The sequence below is a fragment of the Agelaius tricolor genome, unplaced genomic scaffold (assembly GCF_023055355.1).
Source record: "Agelaius tricolor isolate 1412-34295 unplaced genomic scaffold, bAgeTri1.0.p SCAF_5, whole genome shotgun sequence".
Classification (NCBI taxonomy): Eukaryota; Metazoa; Chordata; class Aves; order Passeriformes; family Icteridae; genus Agelaius; species Agelaius tricolor.
The window spans coordinates 55,405,769-55,421,043 of NW_027269265.1; the positions used below are offsets into that span (position 1 = coordinate 55,405,769).

The 15,275-nt window shown below is 40.8% G+C and overlaps 1 protein-coding gene across 1 annotated transcript in view; it reads right to left on the reverse strand.

Annotated features, from left to right (window-relative positions):
- Window positions 1-3,867: 3,867 nt before the first annotated feature.
- Window positions 3,868-15,275, reverse strand: part of ANO1 (anoctamin 1) — a 70,790-nt gene continuing 59,382 nt past the window's right edge. Inside the window, exons 18-27 of the mRNA XM_071428365.1 lie at window positions 14,158-14,359; window positions 13,377-13,488; window positions 13,153-13,210; window positions 12,964-13,064; window positions 12,696-12,841; window positions 11,424-11,576; window positions 10,201-10,253; window positions 8,405-8,589; window positions 6,690-6,795; window positions 3,868-5,769 (exon numbers count right to left, since the gene is read on the reverse strand). Coding sequence (XP_071284466.1) covers window positions 5,509-5,769; window positions 6,690-6,795; window positions 8,405-8,589; window positions 10,201-10,253; window positions 11,424-11,576; window positions 12,696-12,841; window positions 12,964-13,064; window positions 13,153-13,210; window positions 13,377-13,488; window positions 14,158-14,359 — 1,377 coding nt within the window. The 3' untranslated portion in view covers window positions 3,868-5,508. The remainder of the gene's footprint in view (window positions 5,770-6,689; window positions 6,796-8,404; window positions 8,590-10,200; window positions 10,254-11,423; window positions 11,577-12,695; window positions 12,842-12,963; window positions 13,065-13,152; window positions 13,211-13,376; window positions 13,489-14,157; window positions 14,360-15,275) is intronic.

Below are 15,275 nucleotides of genomic sequence, written 5' to 3' on the forward strand. Positions count from 1 at the left end.
AGCTCACCCTCTGTGATCACTCAAATACACATCTAACCATACTTTGCTGTTCTTCACCAGTTTTGGAGTGAGGCTTTTGAAAGGGAGCCTGTAGCACATCTTTGCCCAGCACCTAAACCTGGCAGTGATTAATTAATTGCCACTTCTCATCCCCAGGAAGCCCCAGAGGGGATTACCAACTTAGCTCAGCAGCTCCAAGGCAAGCTTTGTGAAGAGGTGGAGGAACTTGGTTTCAGAAGCCAAAGGCAGAGAGGCAAAAGGGAAGAGGTTCAGTAGAAGTTCAGAACTGCCTCTCACTTTTACTTCTTTCTCTCATTGAAGACAGGATTAAGATGGAGCTGAAGTTTATCTTGATTTGCTTGCAGGAGTTTCACTGTTCCTTCCCTGCTCACAACTCCCCTTTTCCACTGCCAGCAGTGCCTGAGGAGAGCAAAATGCCCAAACAGCTGCAGGAGTCAGAGCCCACCAGCCTGCAGACACACAGGGCACACACACCAGCTCCTGCAGTAAACCCAGAGCAGTCTGGCCTGCTGGGATTTATTGCTTCCCCACTTGCTGGCTAATTACCTGCAATTGCCTTCCTTCATTACCTGGAGATGTATTTCAGAGATTAATGCTTTGAGAAATGTGAGCTGCTCCTGTAATTACACACTGCTGCCATGACAGATGGGAATTCCAGGCTCAGCTCCATTCCTCCCACAGGACCAAAACCTCCCAGCTTCCATCTCCACACGAGACCCACAGCATTGCCTGGCTTGGCGTGGTTGGGGTGGCACGTGGGAGCACTGGCAGAGGCTGCCCCATCACCCACCTACAAGGGCAATCCATCCTCTTCCCAGAAAAACTAACTTGGGTCTGGGAACAGCAGGCAAAAGCCCTTTCTTCCTCTCTTCCCTACTGTGCATCTTTTCCTCAGCTCCATCTCATAATTCAGCTGGAGAAGATAACCACTATATTCTCATTTAGCAGTAAAAATAAGGAATAACCTTTTCTTCTAAGATTGCTTAACCACATGCCTCTTGCTCTGAAAAATGGACCTTATTACATTTAAGCTTGTTCAGCACAAGCACTCTGCTAAATATTTTGTATTTTGATTCTTGTTTCTCATGGCCATCCGAACAGATACATTTCCTGTTTTGGCATGATTTTTTTTCCAGAGATGGTACTAAGCCAGATGAAAGCTATGACCTCAGAATCTTCAATTTTCTTGGATTTTCCAAGGCCTTTGCCTCATGGCAACCAGCACAATGGTGCACCCAACTCTTTACTGCTCTCACAACACATCTGCATCAATTTATTTTGGCTTTAGCTGACGCTGAAGGTTAGAAAAGTAACCTACAAAAACTGTCAGGAGTTTTTATTTTATCCAAAGTGAAACCAATCACTCAATAAGTACTGCTTAACCTCATGCAAAGCACACTGAAGGGAATCAATGGGAATATTTTCTTTGGCTTCAGGTGGCCGACATAGCCTTAAAAATTAGGATAGAGTTAAAATTCAAAACAAGTCACATTCATAGTTAGTTTTTTCTTCAGAAAGGCCTGTTGGGCTAAAAAAAGAAGGTTAAAAAAAGAACTTTGGTTTTTCTCTGCTATACTAAAAATGGCACGTTGTGTTTGGTTATGGAATAAATAGTGCTCAAATGTGCAAAGAATTGAACAAGAGTTTGAATGGAATTCATATAAATTTTAAGATGGGTTTTTTCCAGTGGTAAGAGGAAGAGAACTTGTGTACTCTGAGAGCTTTGTAGGAAAATATAAATGCACTCAAGTGATGCACAGAGCTCTGGGAGAGGTCAGACTCCGGAGGTATCAGGATGAAAAGTAAATTATTATTGCTTATTGGAAACCACAACAGCCAAAAAGATCATTAACAGCTCAGGACCAGAGAGCGTAGGGGGGTTAAAAATAGAAATGTGTCTGTGCCTTGATGTGAGACTTATTCACCCTTAAGCTATTTAAGACTGCAAAATATTTGTAGGACAGTATCTTGGAAACACAATGACATGGAAATCCAGGAGATTGAGACTCACACAGGCAGCCCTTGGGGTGGGAGCAGTTTCCTCCTCGGATGCACCGACAGATGTTGTGTTTTTGCTACCAACCTCTCATGGCAAACAGCGAACAGTGATTCAGCAATGGCTCAGAAATGGCCCCTGCAGCCATTTCCAGCAGGAGTCTTTCCCATGGTCTACCTTTTCTCTTGGAGCAAGCAAATGGATGCCATGACTTTCCTCTTCAATACCTTAAGATGTTGGGTTTGAGACTTTTTTCCCTTTGGTCAAATCCGGGCTGGGAAATGGTTTTGTGCTTATGGTTTTGGGGCAGGAGCATGCCAAGAACAGGCTGACTGCATGTCATGGACATGGTGTCATACATGGCATACAATTCAACACAGAGTTCAGCTTTCTACTTGCACAAATGAAATTTGGTTTGCTATCTTTCATCAAACCTGGTCACTGTGAGTCACATCAAGGCATGTGCAGGTATTCTTTGATCAGTTCCAGATCCCTGCTTCTCTGATTTAAGTTTCTTTTTTCCCCCCTCTATTCCAGTAAATCCTTTCTAGCACAATCCTGCCTCAAATTTGCTTTTGTTAAAAGCAAACCTTTTTTTTTTTTTTTTGCATCCCAAATATGAAACAACTTTCAGGAAAAGTAGCACAGCCACAGTGCAAGTGGTTTTCTGGAAGGCATTATCTTACATCTAATGAGCTCACATGTACTATTTTGTCTTTAATAACTGACAATCCCACACAGTTACCTGCTAGACTGTGGTTTACCTGCTTCTGGTGTCCATATCCATTCTCTCAGGACACAATTCCCACCTTCTAAACTAAATTTCCTGACTTGGAGCATTAATATTTTCCATCCAGGAAAGGAGGGCTGGTGTGAAGCCTCGTGCTTTGCCTTCTCACACAACAGTTAAATGGGGAAGGGAGGAAAAAACTGCAATCAGCAAGTGAGGTTCTGAGGCCAGCCTTGCTTGGACAGGTCCCTCAGGGCAGTGGGAATGTGACAGCCACAGTGGAGCCATTCTGCAGCCAAAAAACTCCCTTTGTACTCCTGGAGATGGATTTCAGGTGGGATTCACTCGCCTCCAAGTGGATCTCTAAAGCAGCTCAAACACCAGACCTACCTGGGACATTTTTAGGGAGATGTCTGTACACTCAGAGCACAAGGAGGGCTGGGAACAGAACCTGTCCCACAGGAGAAACTCTTGGATATTTAAGTTTATTTCAAATAAGTGTTCAAAGAAAAGGAAAAAAAAAAAAAACCAAAATAAAACAGATTTAGTATATATTTGCTTTTCTTAAAAAATGATTCCATGAAATAATTTTATAGATATCTGAGTAGTAATACAGATTTTTATATACAAAATTCCATTTCAAACAATTTACTGTACAAAAGAAAGTATAAGCAACTGTTACTATTCCATGATTTCAGCAAATAATGAAAAAATTCAGATAAGTATGTGTTCAGGATATAGTTCCACCATTTACAGGAATGTCAGTATTAAGTTGGGAACACTTTCAGGTCAGTATTTACAGATTAAATCCCCTTCGAGGACGATCCCTAACGTTTCTCCTCAGAATAGGTAGTTTGGCTTTCTCCTGGATCTTTTGGGCTACCAAGGAATGAGAGGAAAAACAGGTTTTCAACAAAATGTGTGGACAGAATTCTGCTTGATTTCTCCCCAGTCCTATTGCAGTCAGTGGGCCTGATCTGGTAAACATTTACTAATCAGGCATTACATTTATGTGGGAATAAATCAGGCAGGATTTGGCCCTACAGCAACATGCTATCATAAGTTACAAATTTTAAAAATAGTGACATTCCTGCAAGTCAAAGTACAACAGAAACAAGAGTTAACAAAATATAAGCCCTTTATTAATAAAAATCTTTGGTTGGATCAGTATTTTAAATAAGCTTCAAGAATATTTGGTTAATACCATTTTCTTTCTTCCACATAATTTCTCTTTTGGTACCTTCTTTGGACAGACTACAGAAAAATATCAAGTTTATCCATACTTTAAAACAAATAAATATATCAAAAGCTCTATATGGCATTCTTTTTAGAGTTCTAGCATTAATCTTTAAATTAGTTTGGCAAAGAAAAAAAAGAAAGAAAAAAAGAAATTACTAACCTCTTGAAAACAGTTTGGTTTTGTAACAAACCATACAGTAGTTAGACTTTAAAGAAATCTTTCCTTTTTATTTTCTTTTTCAATTTTATAATGCAAGTGCCATGGACAAGACAAAGCAATAAAAGAAATTAGATTAATTGCACCAATATTATTTGGAAGTGCAGTTTATCGGTCAACAAAGCGAAACAAAAACATATTATGCTTAAAAAGAGCTGTACTGATGGGCTTTAGCTAGTCATGGTAAGTAAGGATTTCAGACTTATACTTTAGGGAAAAGCTCCTTGTACAAAAGACAGAGGATTTTAAGACAAAAGAAAAGTCCTGTAACTAGCTGAAGGTCTGGTCCTGTAGCCCCAGTGCAGGCAGAGCTTCCACTGAAGACAGCAAGTGGGATGCATTTGGGATTTACTCCTCTGGCACAGCCTCTGGGAAGTGCCAGCCACCAGCGGGAAGTCTGTGGCAAAAGCTGGCTGTGAAACATGGGTGCAAGCACTCCCTTCTCCTGCTCCAGAGGGCTACAGGGAAAAGCCAGGCTGGGCCAGGGATGTGCTGAACCATCGGGGAAAAGGGAATTTCCTCAGCAGCTGCAGCGTGCGAGTGCTTGGCAGGGCAGTGAGAGTCACTGGAGCTCTCTGTGTGCTCATTAACTCAGGGCATTTAACAAATGCTCTGTGACCATGGGCCTGCTGGGAGGATCTCTGCAATTGTGCTGCTGCTGCTGCCAAGAAAGCACTGCCCACAATCCCTGTGCTGATGTTTCCAGAGGCAGTGGTGCCCCAGGGAGGGTCTGGGGGCTGCCACAAGTCCCCCCCCACATCTTTGGGACTCCAAAGCTCAGACTCACAAAGCTAAACACAGCCTTGGGAAGCAAGTCAGTCTGGTAGGCTTTATGGAATATGAGGGAATACTGATTTTGCATATCATTTAGCAAGTTACCCCATGGACCTTCGAACCCGGCTTTCCAAAATAGTTCAAATTAGCATTATTGTTATAATGACTTCAAATTTACCTTTATTTCATTAGCTAATTGATAGGCTAAGATCAGATTCTCCGAGAATATCTCTAGCAAGATTGTCCTAAGTACCTGCATTTCTTAATGCACGCCAATGTCGACAGGATGAAATACAAAAACTCCCTGCATTACTGCTTGTGCAAAAGGAAAACAAAACAAAACGAAACCCCAACATTGTCAGAAATAGAACGTGGTCCTCCATGTTTGCAAGAAGGGCATTTCTCACAAAGATGGGAGTGAAATGGCAGCACATCCTTCAACATGCACCGGGGTGTCCGTACCGGAGTCCTGCCCTTGGCGCCATGGCTTTTGTCTCTGGAATGCCCCGACAGCCTCAGCTCCCTCCTCTCCTAAACGTCCAGAGGATAGGAATGGCAGGAGGACAAGCTCCCACTGCGGCTCCTCGAGAGCCTGGGGCTGTGGTTGTTGCAGTTTTCCCCTTTTCTCTTGTCCTTGTCTTTCCAGGTTTCCAGCATCTGCAGCTTGCCTTGCTCTTCCCTCATGAAGACCTCCACCATGAGAACCTTCTCCTTGTGAATCTGCTGACTAATGTCCTTGGGAATGTCTGGGATAATCCAGTCAACAAATTCACTCATGAACATGACCAAGTTCTGAAAATGAAATTGTGAGAAAGTGTCAGCAGGGCCAAATGAAAGGGTGGCTGTAGGGAAAGGAGAGGGCACTCAGGAAAGAAAAATGAAGAGAGGACAATATTTGAGTTGGACTATGGGACCAAATTCCCCTCAACTGCTTTGTGCATGCTAGAAGTAGAGAAATACATCAGGTATTGATTGACCTCTATGATTTATGTACCAATCCTGACACTGCAGCCACTTAGAAATCCAAAGGAATTTGCAATTGGTGAGTGGCTCATGAGATTGGCATCAGGAAGGCAGAAGCAAATACAAGAGGTAAAAATGGTAAAAGTTGGTAAAATACATTCCAATTGAATTTTTCTAATTGAAAAACCTTGATTCAAGGAAGGGGTGATCTTTCCCAAAAAGATAACTTTTAATTAAAAAAACCCAATAAAAAATTTGAAACGAGTTATTCAGATGAGGCAGACTTAAGACATTTGTGTCGCAATAAGTAGCATCACTGTTGTGATTAAATAATGTCTTTTAAGGACAAATTACAAGATTTTGGCTTTATATTCAGATGCAAATTAAAACTGAACTTGGAAAATTTTGAAAATCTCATTTCTTGGCTAGCTCTAAAAATGATTTTGGGTTAAATTTATGCTGCTTCAGTGAAATTGTTGAAGTCCTATGGGAGAAATTGATGGAACCTAATTAGTATCAGCCTTGTGCTTTGCTGGTCTCTAAGATCAGTAAGTTGTTCTGCATCAAACCAGTTCAAGGAATCCCTGGGGATGAATTTTTCCACTGAGGATATACCAGTGACTGGATGGGTGGGACAAAGAGGGTAATGAAGATGGGCAAATTTCTTTGGCTTTTCCATGAAACAATTGAGAAAGAAGATATTTCTTTGGCCCAATAACTTATTTCCAAGTGCCTGCAGTGTCACCTACCTGGAAAACTATCACAAATGCCAATCTTGCTGCTAGGACAGCCCAGAAATCCTTTGAAATGTCATATTTGTTTTCAGACCAGGGGGGTTCTCTATAATCTTTGTACCTGCAAAACAAGACTCAGTAAATCAGGGGTGCAATTCAGAAATGTTGGCACCTGAAGGAGTTATTAACAAACAGCCAAACAATAAATAGAACCGTCTAAAAGAAAGTTCACTGTATTAATCTTTCAGAAACAAGACACAGCTGAAACTATCCCATAGCCTTCAAGTTAGCCTTAAAATTAAAGGTTAATTCATCTTAATACCCTCTGATTACTACATACAATATCGATTTTGCATAAGACAGAATAAACTACACAGCTCAGGTGATTTATTTTAAGATAGGTAAAAAGGCAACATATATTTTTCAAACTAATTTTAAAGACAAAAATACTGATCTCAGGTTCATAGAATGTGTTTAACACGTGATTAGCAAAAGGTTGAAACTAAATTTTGTCAGGTGGAGAGAAGAGAATTTTTCCTTAGTATGGCTTACAGAAAATCTATGTGTTGATAAACAAGACCAAGAAAAGTCATTAAATTCAAAACCACAGCATCCTGTCAATATTTTGAAAGAATTAGGGCTCTGCATTTTCAAATTATTTTAAAATCCTTGGGATAAGGATAGGATTGAAAGAAGACACAGGCTGGGAGTGGAAAGCAAATAAATCTGGCATTTTGCTTTTGGACCATGATGCCAACACTTCCATTCTGTGCTGAAGCATGTTTGCCAGCCTTGCTTAACCTCTGCCCAGAGAGAAGCAGGAGGAAACCAGGAGAAAATAAAAGCGAGCAAAACTACTGCAAATGCAGTTTGGTTGGTTTTGCTTTCATCTCTGAGTGAATTTTCTGTTTAGAGGTCATTTCACCATATTAACTTGCACTATTCAAGTGCATAAAGAATATAATACAAAATAATATAATTCAAAGGCAAGGTTTTTTATTTGGTCAGTTAGTGTGATTTTTTTAGTATGCATGTATCAAAGTCATCTTTGTTTCTTTCTCCCCTGGAATATCTCTTCCTTCCTTACTCTTCTCTCCCCCTTCCTCCCTCTGTTGTCCCCTTTTCAGCTTTGATGGTCTAAGTGCTTTCACTGTCAGAACTGTCAATTCTAAGAATATATTAGCTGAAATAGGTAACCACAATTTTCCTTTAAACATGAGAAGAATAGATATGAATTGTCACAGGCATGCAAATTTCTCCTGTGTGATGACACTATAAATAAGTCCTAAGTTCCAGATAAGGATGCTACTGCTCTCTCATCAGGAATTGGGAATTGGACAAAAAAAGAGGTCATGGTTCATTATATCATGACATGACATCAGAGTGACAAAATTTTCTTCCCTCAAAGCACCATTGTGCTGTTTATCATTATTTGTCTCCTTTCCTGGAAAAGGGAATCCATAATAAAAAAAATCTTTGCATGGACAAGCACTGAATTTAACTAACAATGATCTCCATTTCCCAAAATAAGCAGTAAATCATATTCAGGTCTGTGATTACTTTATATGTAAGCAAGATGTTCAAGGCAAGGATCCATCTGATATAAAAGGCTAGCAAGGTGCTAAAAGGGTACTGAAAAGACAAAGAATCTGCCCCAGGAATGTAAGAATTTGCCACATTCTTTGCCAGCTGTGAAAACACTTGGCATTAGCGATCATTCAAGAGAGTACCTGCATATCTGAACCTCGTAGCCAAGATCCAGGGGGTCGTTGGGAGCTGTTCCTGCTTGGAAATCGCTGACATTAAAAGAGGATAGTGTATGGTTGACGAAGCCATGCATGGTGCCATTCTCACTGTACATGTACAGGTACACGAGGCGTGGAATGAAGTCGGATGTGAATGAGATCACAAATGCCTGAGCCACAAGAGTAGAGAGTGAGCGCGGTACCCAGGCAGAGCTTCACTTCATCACATCCTCAACCATGACTTGCCCAAACTACTCACACCACACTCAGGGGAGCCTGAGGGCCCTGAGAGTGGAGCATTCCCTGCACCAGCAAGGGATTGTTCACTGCACCAGCAAGGGATTGTTCGCTGCCCGCTCTCCTGAGGTGCGGCGCATTCCCTGGAGCAGTGCCACGCCAGCTGAGGTGTCTGCATGGGTGACAACCTGGGCCCCCAAAAAAGGAGCAGCTGCACTTCCCAGCACCAGGGGAGAGCTACCACAGCTCTGCTTCCCTGTGTCCACATCACAGCTTCTCCCTGTTGCCTTGGACAAGGTCCAATCGATTGATATCCAGCTGCTTTTCCGTCCTGCAAACAACCCACGGTGATTCAACTCTTCAAAGTCTCATTGCATTGCAAAAAAATGTTAATTGTGTGTGGTTCTTAACTTCATCAGGCTAAAAGGATGAGGAGACTGAGCCCAGTTTTATTTTTTTGGTCACAAAAGTTGCATTTCATGCAGTTATTTAAAATTTTCTGAAAACATCGTGGGGAAAAGGCACGACAGTCAAGTGGGCTGAGTTCCTCATGACTTTAGCCTTCCTCATTTATCATCATTATGAAACATTGCCACTGGCATAAATTTCATGTACATGTGGAACAAACAGTACAAAATGTTTTACTTATTTTATGGTAAAGAGGAGCTGTACATTGATCAAAGAGGGAAAACTAACACTGGCTATTGACGAGGAAAGACTACACAGAACAAAAGAGAAAAACAGAGAAATTATTTCCAAAGGAAAAGAGGAGAAATGGGAAGGACAAACTAAGGCAGCATACCAAAAGAATGGGTTTGCCATAGCACAACAGAACCCTGGGGACAAAATGAAGGAATTTCAAGTCTGGATAATGAAAAAAACCCCCAAGGGAGTCCATAGCCATGTGGCCATAAGCCCTACAGAGCCCCTGCTTTGCTGCACTGCAAACATGTTGAATTTCAGCCGGCCTTTGTTTTCATCTTTCCCTCAGCTGAGGTGCAAGGAGGATGACCATTGTGGATGTCTATTCATATAGAATAGTGCAGAAGTACATGCATTAATATATTAAGACCTGCTACATTTTTGTGAAATGTTGAAATAAACTTTTTTTACAGGATTTTCCAAGCTCTCTGAGTGGGGGCAATACAGCTTGAGGGCAGATTTTTGATGGAGGGATTCTGCACTCTGAGGAGCTGAACTGGTTCTCACCTTACCCAAAATAGCACTGAAATGAAAAAATACATCTTCTGCTACTGATAGTATTTCAAAAGAGTAAAAGTAAGCAGCTGTGGTAGTATTTGTTTGAAGGACAGAACTGTTTTACAAAAACATTCGGTAAAAAGCAGCAGTGACAGCTTATATTACTGCTACTGCCATCACAGCTTGAAAATAAACACAGCAACTCATCCTCAAATATTTCCAAAAATTTCTCAATCATATACTTTCACTTGATTGAAGGGATTTTGTACTGAAATAAAACTAATGGAGCAGAATGGAAAAGCCAGCCTATTGAATTCAAATTTAATTCATGCTGCTTTACTTACATTTATGATGACAGCAAGCTTTCCAATACCTCTGAGGATATTATACCAGATTCCTGAGGAAGGAGACAAAAATGTAAATGCTGTTCTAGTCCTTAAAATGAGATAAATTACATCTGCAGTTAACAGAGTTAGGAGCATGTATGATTGTGCTGAGCTAGTTATATTTTAAATAGAAAAAGAACAAATTATAAAAAATTAATTTAATGGCTTGTAAACAAAAGGAGCCCAACTATGTTTTGGCGCCTTTTTTTTACAGGTTTTGAAGAATGGAATGGAACTGCAATGAATTGCGATTAACACATTCTCAGAAACAAATAGAAAAAAAAAATCAAACCCCCACCACAATCAAAAAAGTCAACATCACTCTCCCAATCAATTCCACCAGCAATCTGAACCTGCAGCATCAAATCAGGGAGCCACAACAAAACACCCCCAAAACAAAGTCATGGCAAAACATGATGTGTCCTTCAAGTCTAGGATGATCCTAGGCACAAGGATGAGCCCAAGGAAAAACTCTGCCTGTATTGCAGTAGAATGAACTTAGAGTTTAATAACAGATAATCTTCTGCTCTTGCTGCTTGGCTCTGTAACAAGGACAGTTATTTTATTTCTACTTTTATTTTTATTTTAATGAGCTTTTGATTCATAAGTAAGCAGCATTTGGGAGAAGCAGCTCCCTCATTACAAACTCCCACAGGTGTGAGCCCCCTGTAAGGGCAGGACTGGGCTCTTGTCCCCACACACCACAGAGCCCAGCTCCAGCTCCATCCACTGCAGTTCACACCCTTCCCACCTTCCTGCTAAGAAGGGACAAAGGGATCCATCTACCCACAGGCTTTTGAGTCTCCTCTCATTCCCAAGGGTATTTCTGAGGCCAGTGCAGAGTTGTTAAATGCAGAAATTTTTGCTTCTGCACGAAAACTGCACTGCCAGGAAGGGCTGTTGATGTCAGAACCGTGTGAGATATTTTGCTATTGATAATTTTTGATTTAAAAAGTGGCAATATTTACTTAATGAAATATTCATCTGAATTTAAAGTTTTGGTCTTCCTATTTTAAAGGTAAAGCCTCAATAAATTATGACAATTCACAGGTAAGCCACAGCTGAATGTTTTGACTTTTCCTATAAATATCTCCCTGTTATTGAAACTAGCTCAGCATAACAATATCCTGCCATCAATCCAGGAATAAACAAACAGGGATACAATAACAATATCCACTTACCTATATCCTTTGCTCTCACTGCTACCGGTCTCCTCAGCTCAGTAACAAATTTTTTGGCATCCAGACGGATTTCAATGATGTTGTTCAATAAAGCAAACAAAGGTGCCAGTGGGAAGGAGGCAACAAACAAAGTTACAAACCCAAACTGGATAACTGGAAAGAAAAAGAAAACATTTCAGTACCTGTTGTCATTATTTACCAAATGCACCCATCGCCACATTGGTGCCAGCCCCTAAATTCTGATGAGGTGATGACTTCTGGGAGATTCAATCCCATTTTCTGTGCCAGCCACAGTTTGCATGATGGCTGCTCTATTTGGATATGGAAGGGCCACTTGTCACCTTGTAAAAGGCAAGGCAATAGTAACCAGAAGGATGGGGAAGCTCCTAAAACAATTTTTCCGTGGGCAAATCTGGCACAGGGTCACCTGAAGGAGTGGGATTATGGCAGTGACCTAAACTTGCCATGTTCTACCTGGCAGGTTTTTGGCCTTCACTGGAAGCTTTGGAAAGGACATGGCTGATTCCTGCCTCTGCTAGGAATAACTTGCTTCCTATAACCTGGGATCATATTTGCTTTTTGTATGGATGTCATGCTCATCCTGGTACTGCCAGTGCCCATCTTTCTCCTGTTACTTTCAAATGCTGATCTCAGTAACAGCATCTTTTCTTATTTTTAGGAACTGGCAGCATGGCCATTCAGTTTGTCCCACTGAATTCCCATCTGCTTCAAGTACTCTGAACATCAAGGTCACCAGATATTCTAATTTCTCTCACTCAACAAACATAAGATACTACTTGAAAAAAAAATTCTATGCGATCTGTCAAGTACAGCCAGGTCTACAGGCATGCACTGCTCTCAGAAGATTTAGCTCAGATATCAGATAAAAGACTCTGGTGTAGAAATAATCAAATCTGAACTAACTTATTTCCAGTGAAGGGTTCAACTGATGGTAAAATATGCCTCACAATCTCAAGTAGATGCCACTTAATCATTTGCATTTGAAACTTGACAGTGATGTGTTACATGGCTTGAAAGAAAATATCTAAAATATCATTCTAAAGTAAGGGCTTGCAAACAGCAGAGAGCACAATTCAGCCCTCCAGCAGCCAGGGGTGGCTGAAACATGCTCCAGTCCAAGACTGCACATGTTAATAATTCAGTTACCTCATATCCACTGTCTGCTGAATGTACAGTTCAAAAAGCTCAGCTCTCCATCCCAATTAGTCACAATAATTACGGTTTAAAATGCCTTCTTTCCACCTCACTCACTCATTTCCATGTACTCAGGGGTGAGTCCAGCAAAAGGCTCGAGGTTATAGTCCACTTCATAGCGCTGCTTTTTCTTCATGTGCTCTTCATGGTCTAGAGAACGCCGACGCTTCAATTTCAGGTATCGTATAAACTTCTTCATTTTTCTGAGGGAAATGGAGACAATTTGCTGAGCACTCCATTCTGCTCACTCAGTGCTCATTTCTCAGTTGTTTTGCATTGCCAGGCACAATAATTAAAATAAGAAAGCACAGAAGTTGCTACTTACGGGATGCCAATCTCAAACAAATTGTTCTGGATCAGCTGCTTGCCCAACATGATAATACTGAGTTGGATACACAACTCCATTAGGCAACCTCCTGGGGCACACTGGGGTGAACAGAAGAAAGGTCAGTCAGAACATCTCCTCTACCCCATCCATCCAATAAGATCCCAAACAGGATAGAAATTCAATTACCTCTTCCATTCGGAAGGAATGGAAAATGTAGACGTAGTCTCCTGGACGTCCAACAAATCTAGGGCACAATGAGTTAAAAACATCAGACAGATTTTATACTTTCAGTATTTGACTCCTAAAGTAATTTATGTCATACTCCATGCCTCTGAGTGGGATCACCTAATGCTTAGTCCTGAAAAGGCCTCCAAGAAGCTGAAACCCTGAACAGCCCTTCCATCACTCACCGGCCTTTGAAGAAAGCCACATAGAAAATGGGGGTGTAGGCGTTGACAAACTTCAGCAGGAAAGCCTTGAAAATCAGCCGCTCCTCAAAGTTCTTGTCGGTCTTTGGTACCTCTGGAAACAATGGGACATGGATGAGAAATGTTAAGGAATTATCCTACCTGGAAACATTTCAAGATCTTATAAATGTGGGTTTTGGAGAACATCATCACATCATTTGTTTAACATCATTTATTTAAAAGCAGCTGCTCCTCGAAGCTCTTGTCAGTCTTTGGTACCTCTGGAACCAATGGGACACGGATGAGAAACGTTAAGGAATTATCCTACCTGGAAACATTTCAAGATCCTATAAATGTGGGTTTTGGAGAACATCATCACATTATTTGTTTAAAAGCCACCTTTTAAACAAAGGGATAGATATGTATAGTTTTATATATAAATATATATATATATATATATATATATATAAAGAAGCAGTATGGCTGCATTGAGGTCAGTGGTCAGTCTGCTGAGGATCCCAGTCAGACACATTACAATGGCAATTCCAATTTAGTTCCACACCTGCCTGACCTTCACGACAATCATTTGTAGGTGCGCAAAAACTTGACCTGAAAAGATTTCTGGACCTTTGGTTACCGACAATTTCTTGGAAATAATAATAATAATAATAAAAAAAGAAGTTCCACAGTGGAATTTTAGGCACAAATGTGCCTAATCATGAGGCCCAGTGATCTGGGTGCTCAGATTTGACCCCCTGGTGGTGAGCTGAGGGCTCCAACGCACCGATCTGCGTGAGCCACCTGGCGATGCAGCCGTACACCTCGTCCAGGATGATGATGACCACCAGGTTGATGATGACGGCGGTGGCGGTGACGGTGACGCGGACGCTGGAGCGCCCCGAGGGTGTGGAGCTGATGGCCAGGGCGGCGGCCGTGGAGATCCTGTAGATGATCACCCCGAACACGATGGCGAACGTCAGCCCAACCTGCCAGGAAGAACCGCCCAAAACCTTACCAAAGGTTTGCCTTCCAACGCTTTGTTTGGGATTTAGAAATAACCTTAAAAATGGGACCTCTGGGCCACACCCCAAGTCCACCAAATACTGCATTAAGGCCTTGATGAACTGTGGGAAAGGAGCCCCCTTTTTTACCTGAAAATCACAGGAAAAAGAATGGCACTGTGATGCCACAATAGTAGGCAAAAGGTTTCTTTTTTTAAAGGCACCTAAATGTAAACTCCATGTTTAGCAGCATTAAAAATACTACCTATTAGAATTAATAAATTCTAAAATACTATATATTACTAATGAATAGAAGTAATAATTGTAATTAATATAAATACTAATATGAAAAGCATTAGGGCTTTCAACCCTGACACCAGCAGCATATACACATGGTGTTTCCTTTGTGATAAACAAAAAAAATTTGTTCAATTGAAACAAATACTCCAAATTTGAAACAAATACTCCAAATTTGAAACAAATACTCCATTTGAAACAATGGAGTATTTCAGCTTTACTCTACACACCAGCCTTCAAATCCCTTAGACAGGTTAACTGCGCTCTCATAATCACAAACTGATATTAAATCTGATTAAATCAACACACTTCCTGGCACAGTAAAATCTCTCTCAATTTTTCATTGCTTAAATAAAGGAATGATTTTAAAACATGATTCTCAAAAGGTACTGGATTCTTCAGCTGAGCATATGAGATTTGTTGCATTTCTGTTCTCTGAAAATAGAAATATTTAAAAAATTCAACCCTAAACCAAAATCCCTACACCAAAAAACCAAAATAATTGACTTAGTCTGGGAAATTCTACCTTTGGAAAGGGTTTAAGCTTTTTTCACTATATCTGCCAATCTGCTCCATGACTTGAATTATTATTGTTTCTCTCAAC